Source organism: Cibotium barometz, chromosome 58 (genome assembly GCF_041138505.1).
Source record: "Cibotium barometz isolate CiBa-2024 chromosome 58, ASM4113850v1, whole genome shotgun sequence".
In the NCBI taxonomy this organism is placed as follows: domain Eukaryota; kingdom Viridiplantae; phylum Streptophyta; class Polypodiopsida; order Cyatheales; family Cibotiaceae; genus Cibotium; species Cibotium barometz.
Genome location: NC_141103.1, coordinates 6,813,579 through 6,840,411, shown reverse-complemented (window position 1 = coordinate 6,840,411; position 26,833 = coordinate 6,813,579). Strand labels below are relative to the sequence as shown.

Genomic DNA, 26,833 nt, shown 5'->3' with positions numbered 1-26,833 from the left:
GGGGCTGTCTAGAATGGAGAGGTCGTAGAAGCGAGGTAGGCACCTCTGATGCTGAGCAATAATGGCTCTGATCTGGCGATGGTGAGGATGCCGTGGTCGGGATCCTGGTGGGCGTGGCCCATGAGCACGACATAAGATAACTGCTCTATCAGTGGTGACTCCCTGGGAGCGTGGTCGGTGCCCTGATGGCCCAATGGAGGAGGTATCAGGAGGTGTGTGGGCTGGGTTGCTGGCGCTGGTGCCGAAGAAATCTGTCAGGGTCCTTTGTCTAGGTACATCATGGCTCGGCCTCCTGTCTGCCCAAGAGGGTCTCTCTGTGTCGCCTGAGCTCAAGTAGGAACAATCCCAGGCATCTCTGATCCTCAAACTCCATGACCCTGCGTAAAGGCCCAAAACCCTCTCGGAAGAGGCAGTGATATCTCCCTCGGATCTCATAATAGACTGTACATCGGCAAATGTAGTGTTCCTCTGTCTCTACCTCCTGGTAGCATAGCTGACAAATGCGGTCATCCAAGATCTGATGCACATATTGCCCTATCTCAATCCACAACTGGTGTGATGAGGTCCGGATCTGTCCAATGGCACAACGTATCCCCATGTGATAGGTGTACATCCATGTACGCCGGGCGGGTGATAAAATCATCCGGTGAGAGGTGTAGAAAATGGCTCTTGTAATGAGCCATTTTCGTGCCTAAGGGCTCAAGGGGGCTAGTCCATGTCCTCTCTGTGTCCACTTTGATGATATCCATCCTGATCACGCGGTTTTGCTCTGAGCGGGTGAGATCCAAAAATGGACAATCTAGATTGTACTGAAAGGGTGGTAGTGCCTCTATCCGCAAACCATGTAGGTCAAACCATGATCTCATCTGAGCGTACTAGCAATGAGTATCTCCATCCTTTGCCAAGTGTATGGATGAGGTCAATGCCAATCGGGAGTACCTCCGCTGAGGGAGCTCCCATAGCCGCTGTAAAAAGGTAACTGCCTGAAATAGGGCCTCGGTTACTACTGGTGGGGCACCCAGCTCAGCCCGAACAATCTCATGTGGTACTGATGATTTGCTCCGAATCATGCGGGCAATCATCATAATCAGTGAGCTCTCCATTTGCCTCCATCCCTCATCTGTCCCTCTCCGAGATCTGTGATGTATATTGGGCCCCCAAATTGGAGCTCGGTACAGGAGGGTCGGTGTGACAAGCGTATCAAATAGCCACAATTTGGTGCGTGGCTCCTGAAACTATGTGTGCCCCCCCCCCCCCCCCCCCCCCCCCCCCCCCCCCCCCCCCGGGTGGCGTGCAAGAGCGTTGATGATCTAGGCTCAGTCCCCAGATGGGGGCACCATATAGTAGAGTAGGGGAGACTAGAGTATCAAAAAGCCATAATTTGGTCTTGGGCTCCTGAAACTGTACCTATGAGCACATCTTCTCTAGCATCCCTAGGGCAGCATATCCTCGTGTCAATCTCGCCTCAGCGGCTGTTCGCATGGAAAAAGCTGGGCCCCTAAATAGGACTTCCAGCTACACATAGGAGGTAACCTGCTCCACAGTCTCCCCTCTATAAACGAAACCCGGTGCTGATCTGCTAATCCACTGCGCTGAGGTATTAAAAATCATAACATTAGTCTTGCCCAGGTTGACCGCGAGGTCCCTGGCCTCCGTGTAGGCCTGTAGTGCATGCAAATGTCTCTGCATCCCCTCTGGAGAGTCTGCTATAAGGACTATATCATCAGCATATATAAGCAATGCTATACAAATTCCTGCCAAGCACCTCTCCCCTCTCCTCTATCAATAAAATCTGAAACCTCATCAATGTATAGCCCAAAAAGAGTCGGAGACAAAGGGCAGCCCTGCTGTAAATCAAGTGAGTTTCCTTCCGCAGTCTTCACTCTGCCAGTGACTGACTCATATGAAGTAAGTACCCCCCAAGTGAGTGTTGGCAGTACCCCAATGTCATACATCCTCTGCATCAGCCTGGCCCGTGGTACCGTATCAAAAGCCTTGCGAAAATCCACAAAGCAACAATATATCCTCCGATCATGTGCTCTGCCCTCCTCAATCATGGCTCTGAGCATAAAGATATGATCTAATGTTGAGTATCCCTGTCGAAAACCTGCCTGGCCTGGAGCTCTCAATCCTTGAGTCTCTGCCCAAATATACTCAACTCATCCTCAATAATAGATGCATATAGTTTGGCCAAGGTGTGGCCGACCATAATGGTATCTCCAGACTTCAATATGGGCACAATGGTGTTATCTCTCCAACTGGCCGGAAAGCCCTCACACAAAACCCTGTTGAACATATGAATCAACAAGGGTGCCAACAAATCTCTCGCATATATAAAATGCTCCACAACTAGGCCATCATGGTCCTGAGCTTTCCCTGATTTCATCTTGTCAATAGCATCATATACATTGCTCAAGCGAAAGAAAGTGGAGGCCTGCGGCCAAGGCTCCGGTGGATCTGGGAGGTCAGGCTGGTCAGGCACCTGGTGAAGAGTAGTGGCATATTGATCCCAAATGGCTGGCGAGGTAATGGGGATAGGTGGGCGTTGCTCTCAAAAAAGTCTTCATGCATCTCTAGAATCCTGCCCCAAGAATAGCTGATACAAGTCCTCCTCAAGCTGAGCTAAGTATGCTCTCTTCTTTCGCCATATGAGTCGACGAAAGACAATGTGCGACTGCCTATGAGTAGTGACTCCCAAAGCCACTTCCCTCTGTAAGCGGGCTCTCACCTCACAGTACTCCTCATCATACCATCTATTCTGAGGAGTGGTCCCCAATGTAGCCCTGGATCTGGTACTAGAATGAGGAAAGGATGTAGTGGCGGATGAGTGCAAGGCAACTGCAATCTGCATAGTGAGCTCCTCCATGGGCGCATGCGTGTCTAAATCAGCTGTAGCAAGAAATACCTGGGAAGTATAGACATGGGCAGTCTCCCTAGTGAAGTCGTATCTAGGATGCCTTGATCTCTGATGTCTGATAGGCTGCGTGGAGTACTGACAGTCCAGGGAGAAAGAGAGGTATGCATGATCTGCAGCTACTCCAATAGGGCAGGCCGAGACTGTCAGATGCTGTACATGAGGTATCGGAGATAGAGGAGCTAGTACATAGTCTACTGTGCTGGCACCATGTCGCCTAGGATAGCACGTGAAATATCCTGAAAGAGGCCATCTGGAAAGACCATTAAGTATAGCCACGCCATGCGCTCCGCCTAAAGCCAGAAGGTACTCTCCATATTCCGTACATGCGGCTGTGTCCTGTGAGACTCTCTCGATGTCAAGATGCTCCACCTCCATCTCTCTGAACATGTCATCTGTGCTATCAAAAAAGAGTGTCTGTCGATTGGCTGTCCTGGCACTAAAGTCTCCAACTAACAAAACCTCCCCCAACCCTGAAATCTCTATAATGTCCTCATAGTAGGGGGACTGTCCCTGTGTGGCAAACCTAGAGGTGGATGGAGAAAAATAGCATACGGCAATGTATACATCTCTAGCCTCCTCTGCCCTGACTCTAATCCACATGAAACGAGCCTCATCATCGTGACGTACTATGTCCTAGTTCACTCCTGAACAGAACTGCAACCCCTCCCGATCCTCTAGTGCTACCCGCTGACCGTGGGCATGGACGATAAGCAGACTCCCATCTATATCCTGTAACCGTAAGTAAGGTACCTGTTTGACACTGATGTGTCTCTGTGTAGAAATTAACATCCCTCCCTTTGAATGTCTCCACAAACAAACCTGCTTCAAGCCTCAGAGCTCCATCACAATTCCATACTGCAACAGTAAGGCTGGTCCCATGGGTCTCACACCGTCATTTAGCACGTCTTTCTGTAATAAATACACGCCCCTCTCTATAGTATGCAAGCTTCCCTTCCTTTCTTGCTTCTTGGATCTTGGGCATGCATTCCTTCATGTGTGCTAGTTGGTTGAGGGTGAGGTCATCGCCAAGGAAAACCCCCTTGCCTTTGAGTGTTGGCCTTTTAGCCAAGAATTCTTTCCTTGCTTCTAAGTTAGGGAATCGCATAACGAGTGCTCGATCCCTTACTTTCGTGTTCATCCCGTCTTGTCCCTCCTCTTGTGCTACGCTGTTTGGCATGACTTTCTTGCCCACTCGCCAGGCTGCATTATGCTTGGGTGCCTCAATGCCCATGGTTTTTTTTTTTTTTTTTCGAGAGATCCTACTATTAGTTAACATTACAACTCGCTCATCGTCCCAGCCAAGCTGGTGTTGAGAGCTACGAAGTCCATCTATGCGGCCCTCAAAAGAGAGTGACAGCTGCACTCGACCACAGAGAGCGGAGCAGCTCCTGGAGAGAAGGGGTCAGAACACGAACGACGTCGACGATGAGGCTTTGGAGGCGCAGAGGAAGATGCCACCGAGACCTCATTGGCTCAATGCCCATGGTTTTACATAACTTCTTAGCATTATTCTCTGGGCTTTCTGTCTCCTTGAGTCCAGTCACTTGTACATGTAAGGCACGCACTTTCCTGCGATATTCCTCTTCTAATGTGTTGTTTATAACCATGGTTGATGGCGGGGCATCCTTGTGCTTTTCACCACTTCAATCCATTTGGCATCTTCTTCTACATGTTTTTTAGCAACTTTGTTCCATGCAAGCATTTCCTTTTGTACATGCAAGCATTTCGTTTTGTACATGTATTTTTTAAATCCAACATTTCATTTTTAAAATCAAGCATCACACTAATCTCTCCTTCCTCTTTTTTGATAGATTCAATTTGTGCCTTGCATTCCATGACCTCCTGCTCGAGACTTGCAATAATATCATCTTTCCCCTTAATGTACATTCTTCCATCTGTTTTTCCCATTCTGCTTGCATTTCTGTTTTCCAATTATGCATCTTTTGTTCCATTTTGGCCTACATCTCACCCTGCATTTTTTGCATTACATTACCCATTTCAACCTGCCATACGTCCATGCTTTTCTGTACATTCTCAATCTCTGCATCATGGGTCTTGCATATGTCTCGAACTGCATTCAAACAATTTTTCATGTATGCATCTGTAACCTTTTCTGCATTACTCCATATTGTGTTGTACTTTCCCCCCTTCTGCGAGTGTCAGGGGAGGGGCCGGCCATTCCAGAGGAGGTATTACGATGGAGAGAGAGAGAGAGAGAGAGAAAGAAGAAAAGAAAAGATATATTAACGTCTACGGAAGGAAGGCCAGATTGGCCTATGAGACAAATCTGTATACAACAAGTCCATGTCTTGAGTATCATGGAAACAAAAACTGAAATGAAAAGCTAATCCTAGTCATATGCAGTTCACTATGCAATCATTGTCTAGCATGCTATAGATGTACAATCATGATAGGTGGTATACTACTAATTCCACCGAGAGAGAGAGAGAGAGAGAGAGAGAGAGAGAGAGAGAGAGAGAAAGAAAGATATATTAACGTCTGTGAAAGGCCAAAGTGGCCTATGAGACCAAAACATAGTACACAACTGATGGTGTCTCATCAAAAGTAAAACAAAAAGGACTGAAAAAGTCCTAAACAGCTATGAAAGGAAAATATTCCTACTGAGGTACAAAAAAAGTGTGTAATATCTACAACTAGCATAAGAGTGGTGTAATCTGCTCATCTTAGTATCTCTCTCATGGGGTGCTGTAGGATAGAGAGGCTAAAGTGGCGGGGCAATCGTCTCCTGTGGTGGGTGATGATGGCTCTAATCCACCGGTGATGAAGCGGCCGTGGACAAGGTCTTGGTAGGCGTGGGCGTCTCGCTCGACAAACTGCTATGACTCATGAGAGCAGCATCAGCTCCCCGTAGATGGTATACCACTCTCCAAAATATTAAGCATAGGGCTAATGAGTATGGCCAAGAGGTCTCCCTCAACTATTGCACATGGAAAGGTAGCTCGATGGGGAGCATGTCGTGGATCTGGAGCTGATGAGAGGATCGTGGCCGATAGCCAGCGGGTAGGGGGTGTCAGGCACATTGGAGTGCGGAGACCTGGTCCAAGGTAACTCCTCTCGGGCGAGGTAGGTCCGGAGCAGCTCGATGTGGGTCCACAAGATCCACTATGTCGGTGTCCTCCATCTCTTGGGTCTAGAAGAAACTGGTGATGGTTGGTTGGCGAGGGAGGCGGTGGGGTGGCTGGGGCCGAGGCTTTCTCAAGAAAGTGTCCTTGTGTCTGTGGAGCTCAAGCAGGAAGAGGCCTAGGCAATGCTGTTCCGGGAAGCCAATCCAATGATCCTAGAGAGAGGACCAAATCCCTCACGAAACAAACAGTGAAACCTCCCGCGGATCTCATAGTATACTAGCAGCAGCATATTATTGAATGCTCGTCCGTCTCAACCTCTGTGGGGCATAGTCGGCAGACCCTCTGTAACTCGCGGCGGGTGCCCGGGGGACTAGGGCCTTTGACACACTTGTTGATACCATCAATGCATATTAAAACATTTAAACATGGCCACAGCCTTAACACATATCCATCATCACTTTGCATAAAACATATATGCTAGACAACATCCACAAATGCTGAAAATGGAGCTTGCACGTGTGACACCGCATAGAGGTCGGAATGGGCCGACCCCCCCCCTTATTTTATTACCCAAGTAGAATAATATCATGTACAAGCTTTGAGGGCCTTACTCTCCCCACGGGAGATGCCGGATTATCCATATACAAATGCCATAACACAACCCAACACGAGGCAACCAAACCGGAAGATAGGCTGTAGAAATGCCGAGCCAACAACATAATCCATATACCTCCGTGTGGGTACTGATTCTTCCCCAAAAACCACGGGTCTTCATGCAATAGAAAGGGTACAGCAAGTACAACTCTCCATTCAGTCGGTACAACAGGTACAATGGCTGGTACAGTCGGTACGGTGGCTAGTACAGCAGGTACAACAAGTACAGAAGCTGGTATAGCCGGTACAACGGGTGGTACAGCAAGTACAGAAGCTGGTACAGCCAGTACAAGGGCTGGTAGAGCAAGTACAAATGCTAGTACAAGTACAATGGCTAGAAATCATAATAAATGATTAAATACCCTTGCCTTCAGTATTTCTTCGCGATGGAAGCCTCCAAAACAGTCCCCAACAGCCGGTATTCTTCATGGGCAGCCTTCAAGAGAGAGAGAAAGAGAGTAGCCATCATTAGGGCAGCCTGTTAACGGTGGTAGAGGCTAGTGTGTAGAAAGAGAGCCTCTATTAATGAAGAGAGAGGGCTCCAATTTATAGATTTGGGCCTCCCATGAGCTAAAATGGCAAGAGAAGGTTACGATGACAAGTGGAGAGCCACACAATAGCTGAAGTGACAAGTGTGAGGCCGCTTGTCTCACTTTGATCCTTTTTCTAACAAGTGTCAGGCCACTTGTCTCACTTTGGTCCACCTCCTTGCCACATGTCCCAATCTAAGAGATGGGTCCTTTCATAAACTTTATCTCTAAAAATATCTTAACTGGTAGACATTCTGTCATAGGCACTTTGCCAACTCTTGGTATCTGCTCAATTCGAGATGTAATGACGTGAACAGAATTTCCATCGGAGTCGGGCCAAAAATAGCAACTCTCCTAAATTTTAGGAGTGTGGTCCTTTGTATTCTAGGATAATCCCCCATTCCCAAAGCTTGTACTTTCCAAATATTTAAACATCCTGGAGTCCACCAGACCTCTTTCAGACTGGGAAATGTCCAGGCTGGTGACATCCTTCCCAACTTCTTAAAAGTTGTCCGCAAGTTTAAGCTTCAAGCCATATATTCAAGATATAATCATGTCCCATCAATTGGGCGAGACAAGACAGTCTCAAAAATCCAATATAACTGAAGAATCCATGTCCCAAAGAAATGGGCGAGACTAAATAAGTCTCCATAATACCAATATCAAAATCATGTCCCAAGATAAATGGGCGAGACAAAACAGTCCCATAAGTCCAGATATCATAATCATGTCCCAAGATAAATGGGCGAGACAAATCAGTCCCATAAGTCCAGATATCATAATCCATGTCCCAAGTAAATGGGCGAGACAAATCAGTCCCATGAGTCCAGATATCATAATCCATGTCCCAAGTAAATGGGCAAGACAAAATAAGTCTCCTGCCAACAAGACATCGGTCCACCTGACCCTTGGCATAGACATAAGTCCCGTCATGTCCACTTTACCACTTGCACTCCGTGTTGGTACTCTGACCACACACCTTGGATGAGAGATGGGCTCAAGTAACAATATAAAACAATCACTTGCAGGCATAGATAACCTGGTGTTCCATAAGCATTTCTACTACACATAGTTTATAGTCATTTCGGCCACCAACTCACACTACCCTCTCAAGTGCCCATGTTCCCTTCCATCTGCTCTCTATTGTTCCACCCACACATGGTAGAAACAATCTTCAAGAGAGCACATAGGACAAGAGAACACTGCACAGGGTATGTTGTGCTTGTCACTAAGTGCCCATGTTTCCTTTCATCTGCTCTCTATTGTTCCACCCACACATGGTAGAAACAATCTTCAAGAGAGCACGTAGGACAAGAGAACACTACACAAGGTATGTGAACCATGAGTTCCATGAGTCCAATGCATCCCAAATAAAGGGAGCCAAAAAGAATAATCCGTCCCAGTAAAAGGGAGTCATAAACATAATCCATAAACCTAAGGATGGATCCAAATCCCTAGAAAAGAAGTCCAGGAATCCATAGACCTGTATACCATACCTCTTACCACATACTCGGTGCTAACCACACGCCTTGGAGTAGAGGTGGACTTTATCCATAAAAGCATCATATCCATGAGATATCCAAAGATTTTCTTCTCTATAAACTCGGACAGATTCGTCCATAGAAATTGCTTGTGAAGCCCAATATCTATATAAATCTCATCTAAGAAAGAAATCTCCATAGATATAATCCATCCCAATAAAGGGAGCCATAAACAATGTTTCCCTGAAACCATCTCAAGGCAAACAACACCACTTTTCTCCTTGCATGGCTATACAAGGGTTAGTGAACATCAAAAATACTTCATTGTAAATAGCAAAAGCACCAACTTTGCAAACTCAAAGTATACTTAGCTGTTCTTTGCCAGGTTGGTCATGAAGCCAAAAGAAATATCTCCTCACCATATCCTTAAGATATCCCGAGATATATCTCCCCACGGGAGATGCCGGATTATCCATATACAAATGCCATAACACAACCCAACACGAGGCAACCAAGCCGGAAGATAGGCTGTAGAAATGCCGAGCCAACAACATAATCCATATACCTCCATGTGGGTACTGATTCTTCCCCAAAAACCACGGGTCTTCATGCAATAGAAAGAGTACAGTAAGTACAACTCTCCATTCAGCCGGTACAGCAGGTACAATGGCTGGTACAGTAGGTACAGTGGTTGGTACAGTCGGTACGGTGGTTGGTACAGTAGGTACAGCAAGTACAGAAGTTGGTACAGCCGGTACAATGGATGGTACAGCAAGTACAAAAGTTGGTACAGCCAGTACAAGGGCTGGTACAGCAAGTACAAATGCTAGTACAACAAGTACAATGGCTAGAAATCATAATAAATGATTAAATACCCTTGCCTTCAGTATTTCTTCGCGATGGAAGCCTCCAAAACAGTCCCCAACAGCCGGTATTCTTCATGGGCAGCCTTCAAGAGAGAGAGAAAGAGAGTAGCCATCATTAGGGCAGCCTGTAACGGTGGTAGAGGCTAGTGTCCAGCAAGAGAGCCTCTATTAATGAAGAGAGAGGGCTCCAATTTATAGATTTGGGCCTCCCATGAGCTAAAATGGCAAGAGAAGGTTACGATGACAAGTGGAGAGCCACACAATAGCTGAAGTGACAAGTGTGAGGCCACTTGTCTAACTTTGATCCTTTTTCTAACAAGTGTCAGGCCACTTGTCTCACTTTGGTCCACCTCCTTGCCACATGTCCCAATCTAAGAGATGGGTCCTTCCATAAACTTTATCTCTAAAAATATCCCAACTGGTAGACATTTTGTCATAGGCACTTTGCCAACTCTTGGTATCTGCTCAATTCGAGATGTAATGACGCGAACAAAATTTCCATCGGAGTCAGGCCAAAAATAGCAACTCTCCTAAATTTTAGGAGTGTGGTCCTTTGTATTCTAGGATAATCCCCCATTCCCAAAGCTTGTACTTTCCAAATATTTAAACATCCTGGAGTCCACCAGATCTCTTTCAGACTGGGAAATGTCCAGGCTGGTGACATCCTCTCTTCTCTAGGTTTCTGTATAAGCTTCCCGGCTTTGACGATGCGGTTAGCTCATCCTGTCTCTGCTCTGAGGCAGTGGGATGAAACCCGTATCTGGCCAATCACAATCCGCATAAGTGCTAGTTGTCTTGAGGACTCCAAGGCAAGCCTCGGGTTGTGACTGTCTAGAAGAGTGCATCCACGACCATTAGGGCTGCAGCAAACTCTACCTGGATAATCTGGTGTGGGACTGATGGTTTGCTGCGGATCATACGGGAGAACATCATGACCTCGGCCTCTCAACTCGCTGCCAATCCTTATCGGATAAATCTGGCCCCCAGAAGGCTTCTCCATACATCAAGGCTGGTGTGACGAGGGTGTCAAAAGCCAACCCTTCGTCCTGTGCTCCTGGAAGCACTGCCGCTCAAGTAAGCTCAAGGCTGCATATCCCCGTGTCACTCTGGCATGTGCTGCGGGAAGCATGGTGAAGCGTGGGCCATTGAAAGTGACACCAAGGTAGACATAGGATGAGACCATCTCCACAGGATTCCCTCTATATGTGAAGCTCAATCTGGATGTGAAGGGGTGAGAAGTATAGAAGACCATTACCTTGGTGTTACCAAGGTTAACAGAGAGGTCCTGTTCAGTGCAAAAGTCTTGTAAGGCATCCAACTGTCTCTAAAGCCCCTTGGCTGAATCTGAGAGGAGGACAATGTCATCTGCATAAAGTAGTATGGGGATCAATATGCCTGCCAGTGTGGGACCAGCCCCGCCTAATCCGTCAATGAAGTTCAAGATCTCATCAATGTAGAGGCCAAAAAGAGTGGGTGATAGAGGGCAGCCCTGTTTCACCCCAATAGTGCTGGAAATCTCTTGTGATGTACCTCTTGGGGCTGTCACTCCTCCGGTGACGAACTCACAGAGGGCAATGATGCTCCAAACCAGGTCAGACGGGACTCCTATCTCCTATAGATGGTGTAGGAGGCGGGCTCGGGGTATAGTATCAAAAGCTTTGCAGAAATCCACAAAGAAGTAGTAAATCCTCTAATGTCGTGCTCTACCCTTCTCCATGATGGTACAGAGGGTGAAGACGTGGTCAAGTGTAGAGTAGCTCCTCTGAAAGCCTGCCTGTCTTGAGGCTCTGCATCCTTGGCTCTCTGCAAATTCTACCTCTAGCACCGATCCATAGAGTTTCGCCAATGTGTGGCCAATCATGATCGTCGTGTAATTATTAGGATCAAGTGGATCTCCAGCTTTGAGGACGGGGGTGGTGGTGTTGGTAGGACCAAGAGGGTGGAAAACCTTCACAAAGGGCTCTATTGAACATGTAGGATAGTAAGGGTGCCAAGGTATCATCGGCATGCGAGATGTACTCGGCAGCAAGTCCCTTGTGATCTTAGGCTCGCCCATTACGTAGTAAACAAATGGCCTTGAGGACCATGCCCTTGCGAAGAAGGGGGAGATGGTGGGGTGGCGATCTGGTGGTGGGGGTAGGGGTGGTTGATGAGGTATATGAGAGGGAGCGTGCATAGGAGTGCCATGTGTCCGGGCAGGTGATAGGTGTGGGGGGGCGATGTTCTCGGAGTTTCCTTCAGGCCTCTTTGTTTGGCCCTAAGAAAAGTCGGTATAACTCATCCTCTTTCTGAGCGTAGAACTCCCGTTTCTTTCATTGGGTGAGCCATTGAGAAATCTGTTGCGCTTGGCGCTTCGTGATTTGGCCAAGCCGTACCTCATGCTTAGGACAGGAGCGTGTGACTCGGCATTCGTCATCATACCAAGAGTTCTGGGGCATGGAACCGCTAGGTGGCTTGGCGGTAGACCACTGCGTGCAAATGAAAGAAGTGGTGGCGGATGTGTGGAGTATGGTGGTGAGCTGTGATGTGAGGGTGGATAGGCAGACAGTAGGTTCCACATCCTGAAGTTGGCAGTAGATGTGGTTGGAGTAACAAGGTCAAAAACCTGAGAGGAGCATGGGGTTGATGAGTATGGCCGAGAGGTTATGGAAAGGCACACATGGAAAGGTAGCTCGATGGCGACGGAGCATGTCCTAGATCAGGAGCTGATGAGGGTATCGTTGCCGACGTCCGGGGAGCCTACGGCATCGGGGCACGCTAGAATGCGGAAGCCCGCCGGTCCGTGGTGACTCCTCTTGAGCAAGGTGGGTCCGGAGCAGCCCGAGTTGGATCCATAGGATCTCTTGTATGGGTATCCTCCTTGTGTGGGTCTGGAAGAAGCTAGTGATGGTTGGTTGGCGAGGGAGGGGTCGGGATGGTTGGGGCCGAAGCTCTCTCAAGAAAGTGATCCTGTGTCTACGGAGCTCAAGTAGAAAGAGCCCTAGGCAACAATGGTCCTGGAAGTCAATGATTCTCGAGAGAGGGCCAAATCCCTCATGAAACAGATAGTGAACCTTCCGCGGACCTCATAGTATATTGGGCAGCGGCATATGTAATGCTCCTTTGTCTCAACCTGTGTGTGGCATACTCGGCAGATCCTCTCCTCCTTGGGTCTCCATATGAGCTCCCTCACTCTGAAGACGCACTCAGCTCTGCTCGTCTCCACTCTGAGGCGATGGGATGAAACCCATAGTTGGCCAACGACAATCCGCATGGCATGGGACATGTGAACACTTAGGTGGCCGGGCTGCTGGATGAATCCATCCTCAATGAGTGTGAGGAATTGATCTCTATAGAAGTGAATCTTTGGTAGAATCTTCTTCTTCTTCTTATCAATAGAGACGCACTCAGCTCTGCTCGTCTCCACTCTGAGGCGATGGGATGAAACCCATATTTGGCCAACGACAATCCGCATGGCATGGGACATGTGAACACTTAGGTGGCCGGGCTGCTGGATGAATCCATCCTCAATGAGTGTGAGGAATTGATCTCTATAGAAGTGAATCTTTGGTAGAATCTTCTTCTTCTTCTTATCAATAGAAGAAGAAGAAGAAGAAGAAGAAGAGAGAAAGAAAGAAAGAAGAAAGTTCATCTTTAAAAGACCATAAAGGTCTACAAGACAAATTACAAAGTTGTGTTGCAACATCTGGTAACAGATGAAGTGAAATGGATAAAAGAGAACTTATCTACCTCGAGCCCAAGGCCCTTGGGCCTTGGGCTGTACATACATCATGTGCGTGTTGGTGTGCCCTTACTATTCACATCCACATCCATAAGGTAGGAAACATCTAGTGCTAGCAAAGGACGGTTTCAATGTTGTAGATTTGGGATGTTGAGCTGTCACATAGAAGGGCGTCTCCCGTGTGGCCGGGGTCATCGTGTCCATCGGATTTGGCAAGCCCTCTCAATGGTAACTCACCATGGCCGTGTGCTCATGATAAAGTGCTGCTGACGTGTGTGCCTGGGCTGAATATCCTTCTGCTCATGGGCATGCCGTCTGGTTGCCTCGTGTGGTGTCTGGGTGAAGTACTCTGAGGGGGTTCTCTGTTATGTGTCTCCTCTTGGTCTCTGTGCTCGACATAGCGTACCTCGGGGGCGACGCATCTCCAAGAGAACTAGGCCTAGACATCATCTAGTCCTCATAGTCCATCATAATAGAGAGTGACCGAAACCCCCCTGAATAGGCAGTGGTATCTTCCTCGTATCTCATAGAACACTGGGCATGTGCATATGTAATCTCTACCTCCCCCATGGTACATATTTTGCAAATCCTTTGCTCCTCCTTCATACCCTTGTATCTCGTAGCAGAGGCCTCTCGTGATACATAGCGCTAAGGCGTTCTTCGTGAGATGGCACCATGGCTTCGACCCTGCATCCAACCCCCTGGAAGGTGTATCTGGCTCCCTCGTGACAGTCTGCTTCCCCGTCCCCTCCGAAAGGAGTATCACCCTCTGATTCGATCAATTGGACAGTCAACATGGCAGGTCTTGGAGTCCCTTGCAGATGGCCGCTTCAGTGGTGGTCAAGGCAGCAGATCCGAGTTTGCATTGCCTCCCCAGAGGATCTCCTGCAGGTTATTGTGCTCCCCATCCAGGGCAGTCCAATTCTTCAGCGAGTAGAGTACACCAGTCTCCCCGGCCAGTGCTTCATCTGCAGGCAGATGGGCCACCTTGCTCGATCCTGCCCTCAGCACCAAGCCCATAGAGGAATCCTCCCTGACCCCCGCCCGAGGCCTCGGTAGGAGTGCTCAGCGAGACCAGGAGATGCAAGACCTGAGCCCGCGGTGGAGGCTCCCAACTAGCTGAGCCCCTTGTCGCAGGCTCAGCGGGAGGAGGCCGCTAGCCATTGGCAGCAATTCTGTCTTCCTAGGCAACTGTTATGAGCATTTAGTTCTTGACGAGGAGATGGCGACGTGGCGACAACGTGCGTTGTCCAGGAGATTCCTGCTGATTTTGGCTCATCCTCTGAGTTCTCAAAGCCGGTGCCACCTCCCCCCACCCCCCGCCCCCCCCCCCCCCCTTTCATTGGTCTCCTGCCGCCTCTCCCTGGATCATTCCAAATCCCCCCCTCCTTCGGCCTCCCTGGATCATTCCAAATCCCCCCCCCCCCCCTTTTCATTGGTCTCCTGCCGCCTCTCCCTGTGCTCTTACCCCTGCCGTTTCTTCCCCCCCTCCTTCGGCCTCCCTGGATCATTCCAAACAAGCCCCCACCCCCCGTTCCCCCCCCCCCCCCCCCCAACTACTCCCAACCCCCCTCTCTAGAAGTAAGGGAATAACTGATCTCATCAGTTAGCCTCTCACATAGTTTACATCTTGCTTTAGTCAAGATACATAGTCTCGCATAGACTGGGTCGGCCTCCGCCGCCATCCACTCTCAAGCAGTCTCCCTTGCTCAGCACCTGGGAGATAGCCCTCTTGTCGACCTCATCACCCATTTTTGGTCCCTAGCTCGGCTTCCATCGCCGAAGAGGGGTCCTTTAGGAGCTTCAAAGAGCCAGTGTAGGAGGCCGAGTTAATCTCTTGTTCCTATAGGAACATCACCTCTCGACAGGGTGCACCCACAAATGCGAGAAGATATTGCCTGCTCGCAGCTATACCTTCTGGTCCCCTGCCTTTGGCACTGAGGGGAACCAAGGAGAGGTTTGCATCACGGTCAATGAGCAGTTACTTACATTAGTGTTCAATTCTGGTACCACTGTTCAAGGAGAGTGCAGTGGATTATAGTCAGGGTTGGGAAAGACCGTGTGGGATTCCTCAACATTTATGCCCCCAATAGGGTGGCAAGGCGGACGGAGTTTTTGATTGAGGTAAGATAGGCCCTTCCCTAGACAGATTTTTGGTGTTCAGGTGGAGAATTTAACATGTCCGAGGACTCAGGGGATAGGATGGGAGGAGGCTCGGATACTATCACAGGGATACACGGCTTCGGAGGAGGTGGTCCTCTCCCCGAGAGGCCAGGATCCATGGCATGTACCAGAGTTTGGCCGTATGCCAAGGAGCCTTCGTTTTTCCAGACCAGACCAGAGGATTTAGGGACCGAACCTCTCGTGCATTGACAAATTTTATGTGGATGAGTGGGGGTGCAGCAGAGGTGGTTTGATTGGTATTCTCTCAGGCACCACATTATGAGATCACTCGCCAATTATCCTGCTTCTGGAGGACACATGGAGACTAGAGCGTTCGCATCTCGATTACCTGGTCCAAGACCCAAAGATCGTCAAAGGAGTCCAGGAGTTTTGGGAGTTCCTTGCTTTGAGGCCGGGAGAGGCGGCCACAGCGCTCGACCATGGATTGCAGGAGATCAACATGCTTTTACAGAGTGCAGCGCAAGAAAGACTCACCATGTTCAGAGAGCAGGAGAGGAGCCTCTACATGGGCCTTGTATCCCTTCAGCGGTTTTAGGAGCAGAGTCCAGACATCCCATGGGTGGAGTCCTAGTTGGAGGCCACTGGTATATAGAGATCCGATCGATCAAGGAGAGGAGGGTGGAGTATCAGTACCACGCCAAGGCCTCCTTTTGGACTCAGGTCGGCGGGGACAAGGTCACCTGGGATTTCTTTGAGACTGGAGTCCCTCACCATCACAGAGACTAGATTCGGAGGTTGAGGTGCCCAAACGGTACCATTGACACAAAACAACCCCCCCCCCCCCCACACACACACAAACGCGCGTGCAGGTTCGGGCCATAGATGCAAGCTTTTTCAGAGACCACCTTTCAGCAGATGCCCTCACCCCGCAGGTGGAGGTGGCAAGGGAGAGAGTCTGGTAGCATATGATGCAGGAGGTGGTGCCCTCTGTCCTCCAGGCCGCCTTGCACTCTCCCTTCTCTCTCATTGAGCTGCAAGCTTCACTTCATGCCCTTCTGCAGGGCAAGTGTCCAGGCGAGGTGTAACTATTTGGCCCTCCGAGCTCTTTTCACATGATGGAACACATGCTCGGACACATGGACAGATTGATGAAAGCATGTAAACAGGGTTTTTTTTTGTCCCGGGAAAAGATCCTTCAATTAGTTTAAAAAAATAGCCACAAAGGGCGAAGTATAACCACAAAGGGCTACTAAATACAAACTCGCCTCATATAAGGGCGGGAAACAAGTGATCATAAGGGGACGAGATGCTTCTCCTCTAGCTGGCCGCTCTATGAGGAGAAGGCTATCTCATACAGGGGGAGGGGGGGGAAACAACCACACAGGTGGTCTGTAACGCTAAATGGGATCACCGCCTCTATCTGTGAGGAAAGGGCCAGTCCTCCAAAGTCTCAAGAAGGCTTCCCGTTGCTTCCGCAGCGGTCAGAACCTCCCTGCAGCTTCCCCCACTGATCGCGGAGGGTGTGAATGATGTCGAGCCATATGCTCCCAATGGTCTCAGCCGGCGGAGTGTGGGTACCCTCGATGACCTCGCTACATCTAGCACGCCAAATGTGCCAAGCTGCTATGCTACTGCAAATCTCCATCACTGGCATGAGCCTGGTTGCCAGACACCTGTAGGTGGGGCTGTGACCGGTACTACTACAACACGATGGTGGGAGACCTGAAGGGCAAGGCCTCACCCATCCTCCTCGTAAGTCTTGACCACTCTAGCCTCGGTGGTCCAAGTGATAGTACCCCAAGTGATGATCCGGGTCGATGTCCATGCCCAGTCCATAACGAAGATGCGGAGAATCTGCTGAGCCTTTGGGCAATCCCAAAGGGCATGCAAACAGGGTTCATGAAGTTGGCACAGGGAAAATCACCAGTTTTGGTCAAAAAGCAAGAAACATCAAAAAGTCAAACTAAGTTGACCACGAGCCAAGGGCACCATTGGAAAGAGGAGACTGAGCCCAAGAAGCTAAATGCCGCTTTTTCAAAAAGCATCTGCAGGGCCAAAAAGCAAGGCCCTGAAGCTAGAAAAGCAATAAATCAAGAACTTTGGCAAAAGATGAGTAATACTTTATTATTATTAAAATATAAAAGCAAAGCATGGTAGCTTTTGGCAAAAAGCAGGACCTCCCTTCAGGTATAAAAGAAGCATGAACCTCTCCCTTCTAATCCATGGAAGCTTGGAGATTATCCTCACCTTCATCATCATCAAGTACATAAAGCTGTGGAGATCATCATCCTCATCTTCGACCTCACCACCTCTGCTTAGCTCAGCCCATCCGCCGTGCCTCTGCAGAGCCGCCCGTCGCCGCCGCTGCCTATGCAATGCGACCCACCGCCCATAGCCACCAATGTTTTCCTCTAGAACCTCAGCAAGGGGGAGTGGCTATCAGACTCATACATCCGCCACCTTTTTTTGGAGAAGCTTCTTGAGGATTTTCTTGAAGATTCGGTATTGAGTTCACTTGGAGTTGGACTTAGATCTGTACTTGGATTTTAACTTGGACTTGGACTTGTATTTGAACTTGGATTTGAACTTGGACTTGGATTTGAACTTAGACTTGGACTTGGATTTGAACTTGGACTTGGACTTGGATTTGAACTTGGATTTAAACTTGGACTTGGACTTGGACTTAGATTTAAACTTGGACTTGGAATTGGATTTGAACTTGGACTTGGACTTGGACTTGGATTTGGACTTGGATCTATACTTGGAATTGGATATTGGACTTGGACTTGGACTTGGATATTGGATCTGGTACTAGCCTGGTGAGAGATTCTTGTGGGTCATCCCTGTGGTGTGCTCAGGAATCAAAGATCTCGTGCCGCGACACCGACTTTGACTTGGGATTCTACATCAATATATCTGTTTGCTTTTGTATGCATTGTTGTATTGATCTTGGCTAGCGTGCCCATGGATTGTTCCTGAATAAATTCCTGAAAGGGGGCGGTGCATGTTCCCCGCTCAGTTTGGTGTACTGTGCAAAGTTCCCTAACCCCTTTTCTCTCTCCCCCTCTCTCTATATCTCTATCTCTTGGATGCGTGGTTGAGTTTGTTATGGCACGGCCCATTGGGCTTACAATGGTATTAGAGCAGGATTTCCCTTGAAGAAACTTTCTTGGGGTGACAAAGCCATGTTGAGATAAGAGGGAAACCAAGAGCCTAATGAAGCGAACAACTATCAGGCCTATCGAGGACTTCAGGATGGGAACCAAGGCCATCGATCCATTACTCATGGGACCGCGGCCATGTCATCAGCAAAGTATTGAGATTTTTAGCAGTTTCAATAGTTCCTCCAAGATGAAGAATTCCTCGCTTGGAGAGCCAAGAAGGAACAGGACCAAAAGAGGGCTCGGATGTTTCGAGCCACCTAAGCCGAAGGAGTTGAAGCTGCTAAAGCCTATCTTCAGATCAAAGGAGTCACCATTGCAGAAGGATCTAGAGCTACTCGGTTTATTTCTCGTGGAGAAAATAGGGAGGCTATTCCCAAGCTTGCTTTCTCAGATGAAGCTTCTTCAAGACAAGTAAGGGAAAGTAAGGCGAAGGAGCCTACATCAACGGGCAAGATGGACCTCAAGCCGGGAGAGAAGAGTGTCAAGTTTGATGCTTTTCATGGAAAGCGGGATACACAAAAAGCATTATCTTTTGTTAAACAATTTGATGCCGCTTTTGGAGGAGATGACTACTCCGAAAAGATAAAGCTTCGAATGGATCGCATGCATTTGAAGCATACCGCCTTGAATTGGTATCTAAAAGTGGTACAGAAGGGACCGAGCCAAAGATGTGGACCAACTTCAAGACTATGTTCAACAAGAGGTTTCTACCCACAAACTTTGAAGCAAGAAGGAATGGGATGAGGTAAAACAGAAAGTTGGTGAGAATGTGGCATCATACCTTAATAACTTTTCAGCAGTTTCTTTGAAGTTTACTTCTTATACTCCTATTCCACCACTAATGGAAATACAAAAGTTTGTGAATAGACTACAACCAAAGCTTATGCAAGCAGTTTATATGGCTGGTTAAAAGTCTTTGGAGGAAGCTCAAGACAAAGCTTTGCAAGCCAAGGCCTTGTACATGCCTTGGATGGATGGCAAGACAAAGAAAAACAATCGGGATCCATCTCAAAGGAAGAAGTTTAAAGACCGATCCCCATCAAGAGCCAAGTCTCAAGAGAAGAAAGATGGGAGTGGGGACAAGCCTCCACTCTTTCAAAGAAGATTGTCCCTCAAGTAACGTGAGGAATACGCCAAAGAAGGGAAGTGTTTCCAATGTGGAAACAAGGGACATATGGTTGCAAATTGTCCTGACAAGTCGAAGCAAGAAGCCAGATAGATCGGAAGATCATCAGATTGACATCCTGCCAGGAAGTTTGTCAAGAAGAGATTGCATTGGAGCAGTCTTGTACCATGAGGACCATGTTGCGGCTCACGAAAGTCTTTGATGAGGATTTCGAGGATTGTATTGGAACAGATTTTAGGATGAAAATTTCGTGACTTTTCTTGTCATCAAGGTAGATTCTTTTATGAAGTAAAACCCGTTTATGTATAACGAAGGACTTGAAGACCAAAAGCGTCTACAACACAAACTTGGGAGAAGCTACTTCAATGGCCTAACAAAAAGAACATTTAAGTTTTATGTTCAAGAATGCTTGAAGGTCAAGTCTGACCGACAAAAGCTAGCAGATTATTGCACCCATTGAATGTTCTATGGGAGAGTATTGCTATGGATTTTATCTTTGGATTGCCAAAGTCAGGAAATGATGGTATATGGACCTTTCTCAGGATACCAAGAAGATCAACCATGTTTGTTATCGGTTGGACTTTCCAAGAGCATTGGAGAATACATAATGCCTTCCTTGACATTTTATTGGAACCACGTACAGGGTGACCCCCTCCCCCCCCCCCCCCCCCGAGGAGCTTGTATCGAAGGATCCACCAGGGGTGGAAGAGCCAGAACAAATTGAGTTTTATTCTGTGATAAAAAGAGGGAAGACAACGGTCAAAAAGTTCCTCTTGGAATATGAGAATTATTCGCCTATTGGATGCAAAATGGATGCTAGAGAAGTACTTCAAGGACTATCCAGATGTATTTGAAGTATAGATATGGACGACTTGCGATCAAGAGAGATTCAAGAGGGAGGGATTGTGCCTCTAGCCCTCTTCATTGTATATATATTGGATTGGAATTGATCATTGTTCTGCATATATAATGATTATTTGGACATGCTCTAGTTTGGGTGGCAACGATGCCCGATAGCCCAAGGAGCGAGATTTGTATATGGGAGGCAACGATGCCAGAACGAGATTTGTATATGGACGGCAACAATGCCAAATATCTTGGGCTTCACAGCCGGGTGGTCCTAGTGACAAGATGGCCCAAATGACTATACTCGACTTCGCAGTCGAGTGGTCGTTGCGACCAAATGGCCTAGATGACTGTATTGGCCGAATCAACCAGTCTTTTACTTGTAGAAGTACCCGTTCCTCGATTGTAAAATCTCTCTGCCATTTCTTACATTCCTGGCCCATTTCCTGTGCGCATTCCTTTCAAGTATGCATGGTATTTAGCGCTCTGCAGAACCGCCATTGCCATGTTTGCACATGTTGCCTCATAGAGTGAAAGCTTGCTCTTCTAACCAACACTTGCTCTCATGCTTGCATGTTTAGCCTCTGAAAGGTTAGTTGTGGGAAGAAAAATACCAGACTCGTATTGAGTAACAAACCAAGATCCTCAATGGAAGGTCCAAATATCCCACCAAGCTAACCATGTCTCCAATGCCGGAATGTGAATCCGTATGGATGGGAGCCTTGAGGGGTGATCCGATGTACAGGATCTACTGTTGGGTGGTGAGCAGAACCTGATTTGGGTTAACTATACTTATGTTTGTGTTTAGGGGATCTTGGAGAGGGTTTGTTAGCAACAAACCTTTCACAACTAGGTACAGGTACAATAATGATGATAAAGGCATTCCTCGATTAACTAAAGGTTGGCACATGCAGAATTAAGATTGCATATATGACTCTTTAACTGTTTTCTGTTTTAGATTAGTTTGGCAGTTCAGGATCCATCTATATGCTCACAGTAACTCCAGATTTAATCAGCGGCTATTTTGGATAAGTTTTGCCCACACGCACACACTTTTATTTGGATCTCAGAAACCGGTGCCACAAATTAAACATTTGAAATTATGTGCCACCTCTGAAAGGAAGTTTACGTTGCAGATGAAAGGAGAAAAAAGTTTGATAGAGAGGCTATTGCAAACTGAGGTCGCCATGCTTCGTGCAATCAGAGATGGCAGTGCTTTGATGCAACACATGGAGGATTTCTACTACATATCACTACTTGAGGTTTTTAAACTGCACTCTTGGCTACTCATCATTTTAAACTTTTCTTACTAAAGGTTTCAGTTGCACATACAAGGGTGGCGGTTATGCAAGGTAGTGCTTGTGTCGGATATACTGCTAAAGAAATACCATGCATGTTGTGTATAGCCTTGATAGATGGATACATCTATCCGACCATATGGGCCAATACTTGCAGGAAGGAAGATCTGTGCAACATTTCTGTTTTTTTTTTAAGAGGTCTTTTTCCATTCCTAGTGCCACACGAGCTACACGCACACAGACATACTACTCACCACACACACACACCCGAGTGCCACAAGGGGGTACTTCATTTCTCACATTTTGAGTCTCATGAGTACATCAGTAGTAGATGAAAAGTCAACTGCGTTATCCAGAAACCCATGTCCTTTTCAGTCTCATTTCATCATCCAAGCTGCTGCCCTCAATCTGAAAATATTTTCACTGTCATTCAGTAGCTAAGAGCCTATATGCTTATTGTTGTTTTGACCCACAAGACCAATGCCTTGTTTACACATGTTTTGTTTATAACTTGTGTAGTTTGTTGGTATAACCACCATGCTAACCAGTCCTTGAAGAAGCGTCAAACATATACTGTCACTAGAATCATATGGCTAGTATGTTATAGGATCCTCAACAGGAAGCCACCCTTTTTCAACTGACTCCTGGCAAACTGTGCACCAGGGGAAATTTTCAAGCTTATTCAAACTGGGCTGAGCAATAGGTGTAATGCAGCAATAGTTTGCATTCTACAGTTGAGTTGCATCTTGGAGTCCAAGCAGCTTGAGGCTTCACTTGCAATGACCTGCAAACTCATCTTAGGATTGGATCAGGAAAGAACGATGTCCAACTTCTTGTTAAGAAAAAACATTTTGACATGAGATGGATTCCCTGCCCCGCACATGGACTCTGCATGACAAGAGCCCCATCCTAATCCACACCATTTAGTGTTAGTAGTTGATGCTGTCACGCACACACTTCAGATTTATCATAATGCTCACCTTTATGAGAAGGTCATCTCTTGTAGGATTTCTTTGGAACAGTCATGTGTGGATGTTTCCATTTATGCAGAGCGTGAGGCTGAGGTTTCGCTCCATGCAAGCAGATGACAAAAGAGCCTTGAAGGATACGGCTTAAAGATGAGATGCTGTACAGCTTGAGGTAATTCAGAGTTGAAATTATGTAATGTCATAATTTCTTATCTGACATTTTGATGTCTACTATTGCAGAGTAACAGATTTAGTTTAACATGGCTTACTTCTTTGCCTGCAATTTATATGGTTTCACAGGTGGGGTATGCAGCATCCAACTATTGAGGATATAAAGGCAAACAATCACTTCAACGTCTCATGGAGATAATCATGTGAATACAAAGGAAGGTACACCATGTGACATGTACGTACGCATGCAAGCGTGCACCCACATGCATGCGGCCTCACACTGTTATTGCAGAGACTCCAGGGTGTGGTTGCGATTTCAGGTGTACTCTTCTATGAAGAGTCACACAAGCTCTAGTCAAGGGAGCTTCCCTGATTCTATGCATCATATTGGTGAAATGATGGGGTTCTTGTATATGCTAGGATGATAATTGACGGGCATCTGCCTGTGGTTTTGCATTGTTTTGTTCATTCTTGATAGAAGTCTAATCTCTTGCAAAAAAAAGTGCCTCTACTTAAGAAATATCAACGGTATTTGAACAAAGGGGAATGAGTAAATCAATAACAGATATGGAGGGTGTTTACCAATTTGAAAAAGTGGATCTGGGAAGGATGCATTGCACACCATTGCATCTGTCCTCATATAAAACTTGACAGTTATACTGGCTACCAGAAGTTGTAGCATAAGACAATGCATGTAACAGCTTTGTACAGATTGTGTGTCCTCCCATATTTGTACATGCACATTGCTAATAAAGGCATTACAATGCAATACAAAACAACATTCATATGGACATGCAGGCACGGGTTTGTTATAAAGTACCCGTCCCTTTAATGTCATTACTCAACTGAAATGTTTTTTGGTCACTTCAATAAATATTATTTTTATTCTTGTGAATAAGAGCAAAGTCAATAGGGCCAGGACTCTAAGCAGTGCGGAGGCTTGACATCTTATCAGGATTGTCAGCATTCTTATGGGTATATTGCACCTTTTGCTTTTCCAGGGGCCTGGGGATGCCCCTTGTGCAGGCCATTCTTGTGCTTCTACTTCTTGGCATTGCCACAATGACTGCCAATCAGACCAATGCTTCCAAGCCTGATCAGACTTAAAGCAGAACTCAGAGGTCTCCCATGAATTAGCACACCCTTCACAAAAACCACTGCTTAAAATGCCAAGCATGAGCATGTGCCTTCCCGTAAGGGTATCGTGGTCAGGATCTGCCAAAATAAATAACCCATCATCCCATGCATTAGCACACCCTTGTACTTAGAATGCCAAGCATGAACATGTGCCTTCCCATAAGGGTTTCGTCTCATATTGGCAATCAGCATTGAGGACATGTAATAATAATAACTGCTCTTACAGTCCTGTAGCCCAGGGAAGCTGAAGATCATCTTGTTTTTACATTTTTGGACGAGCATTGTGCTGCACCTTTGTGGGCAGCTGGATCACAAGAGTGGAAAGCATTCCAGGCCCTTATTTGATCAGCTTCACATGGGAAAGCTAAACTGCTTCCTTCTCTGATATAATACAAGCCTCTGAAGCCTAAACTTCTCCAAATCATTTGGTGAATCTCTGATCCCCTACTTGCTTATGGAGACAACTGTGATGCATCTTTACTGCTTTATCCTAGAAATCAGCATTCTCTGAGTAGTAGTGAATGTGGTTACTTGGGGGTACTAAAAAAATTGGCCGCTTTGAACGAAGGCATTTTTTTTGTTGTGCATAACTTTTGGCATCAAGTTAATGAAAATTAGTGAAAATTTAGACAAAAGATTTCTGTTGCATGGCTTCTTGCAAATGCTTATCCTCTTGAGGCTCCTCATAAGCATCTAGCACATCTTTGTCATAAATGCTACTCATGCATGTTGTCTAGCGTTTTTGGAACCAGCCGGTGTCCTGCTATGAAGAGAAGCAGAGAGAGTTTACTTTCTTGTAAAGTATAGACCAACCAACAAGCACTCTTCTAGCTTCTTCCAAAGTTGTCTGCTCTTCAAGAACTGTTCCTCTATGTTATGATCTGCAATGGGCATTTCAGCACATACATCTTTGACTACATGTAATGTAGCGATGGTATCCCTTGCTATACCACTGTAAGACACATGAGCATATGCAAGGCAACCAAAAGTCATGAGGTGGTCAACCTTAGGCTTTGTGTCTTACTAGCCCTCAAATGGAGCACTGGTTGATCCAAAACTTGTGAGGCAAGCCCATACCTTCGACCATACATCTAGCCATCTCCATTAATGACCTATTTCTTTTTACCACACGATTCTGATGTGTGTGTATGGCATTGTGCATTGATGTTTAATGCCTTTCTCTATCAAATATGTTTGGAATGTATCTAACATGTATTCCCTCCCTCAATCTGTTCAGAGGATTTGCACTCCACAACTTGTTTCATTTTTAGCTCTTGCTACATAATGCTAAAAACACATAAACAACTCAAATTTTGCTTTTAAAGTGTACACCCAAGAAAATCTAAAGTAATCATCAATTAAGGTCACAAGATAAAGATGGTTTCCAAGTGATGGTGTCCTCATGGGACCACACACATCAGTGATTATGAGATGCAATTTTTGGACAACTCTTATAGATCCATCCTTTGGGAAGGCATTGTTGTGCATTTTTTCTAACATGCACCTTTCACATACATGACTAGGTGGGAGCTCCACATGAGGCATATCTTGAACCATTTGATGCCTTTGTAGCAACAACAAACTGCTATAATTCACATGCTCAAATTTGGCATGACATAACTTTGCCTCTTGAATGGCAGAAGTAGTAGTAGTGGCTAAACATTTTGTGATCTCTTCTCAAATGAGTCCAAGTGGTATAGGCCCTACTACAAAGTCCCAGAAGTGACTACCACATAGTTTGTCTCTACCTCTCACTATGCATCTGTCATCCTCAAAGTTAACCACATAACCTCTTTTTGGCAAAAAAAGAGAATGACAATAGATTCTTCTTTATTCTTCGCACATAAAGTACATTTGAAATGCATAGGTCTAAATCATCCATAGTTGTAAGTATGACCTCACCAATGTCTTTGGCAGGATAAGAAGAGTTAATTTGTACGTGACTTTCTTGTCTTCTAGGAAAATCCTCAATTAATTAAACAAATTCTCTTGGAGATATGTCTAGAGGCTCCACTATCGAAATACCATATAGCATGTTTATCATATCATTGAAGACAAGTGCTCTTGTGATGCATTAGAACTACAAACCAAGAAAGCCCAATCATCTTGCACAAAGTTAGTTGAATCATCAGCTTTGTCTGCTCATAAGAGTCCATTGCCAAACTAGATTATGTCTTCTTCTTTGTGGCATGTCTTTTCATGCACTTACTAATGTAGTGCTCTAGCTTTTTACATTAGGGATATTTTTCCTTCTTTAAGGGCTTATCACCATCATTTTTACCTTTATTTGTTGATGGATGTCCATAATCAGTTTTGGTTGATAACTTGATAACCACCATTGGCTTTTCCTTTGTCTTTGTCATAAGCAACAGAGACCTCATTACTACCATGCATAATGGAAGAATTGTTCTTGGCTTCTCTTGTAATTCTTTGAACTGAAGTGGTTTGTGTTTACCCTCCATGGACAAGGTGAGAGACGTATGAAAATTCAAGTTTTTGGTAGTGAAGATTTTTGGAAACAAGTTCCTTTTCTGGAATCACCTCATCTATATTGAGCACGACCCTAGATCTTTCTTAGATGATCTGACATGTCATCATCTTCACCCATATCAAGATTCTTAAGTTTCTTCTTGAGATATAAGACTTTGTTTCCAACACATCCCAAGCTCGTTGAGATGTCTTACAAGACTTGATGTGCAGTATAATTGATCTCTTTTTTGACAATAAGATCAAAGCCATTGCCT

At 46.4% G+C, this 26,833-nt stretch overlaps 1 protein-coding gene across 6 annotated transcripts in view; it reads left to right on the top strand.

Moving 5' to 3' along the window:
- The window catches only part of LOC147605841 (putative triglyceride lipase), a 170,365-nt gene extending 146,518 nt beyond the window's left edge, over window positions 1–23,847 (top strand). For all 6 annotated transcript variants that reach the window (XR_015265097.1, XM_086792839.1, XM_086792838.1 and 3 more), the window contains 3 exons: window positions 21,652–21,777; window positions 22,864–22,953; window positions 23,082–23,847. Coding sequence is in view for 5 of the 6 variants with exons in the window: in XM_086792839.1 (XP_086648965.1) it covers window positions 21,652–21,777; window positions 22,864–22,929 (192 nt within the window). In the remaining variant the exon portion in view is untranslated. The remainder of the gene's footprint in view (window positions 1–21,651; window positions 21,778–22,863; window positions 22,954–23,081) is intronic.
- Window positions 23,848–26,833: the final 2,986 nt, after the last annotated feature.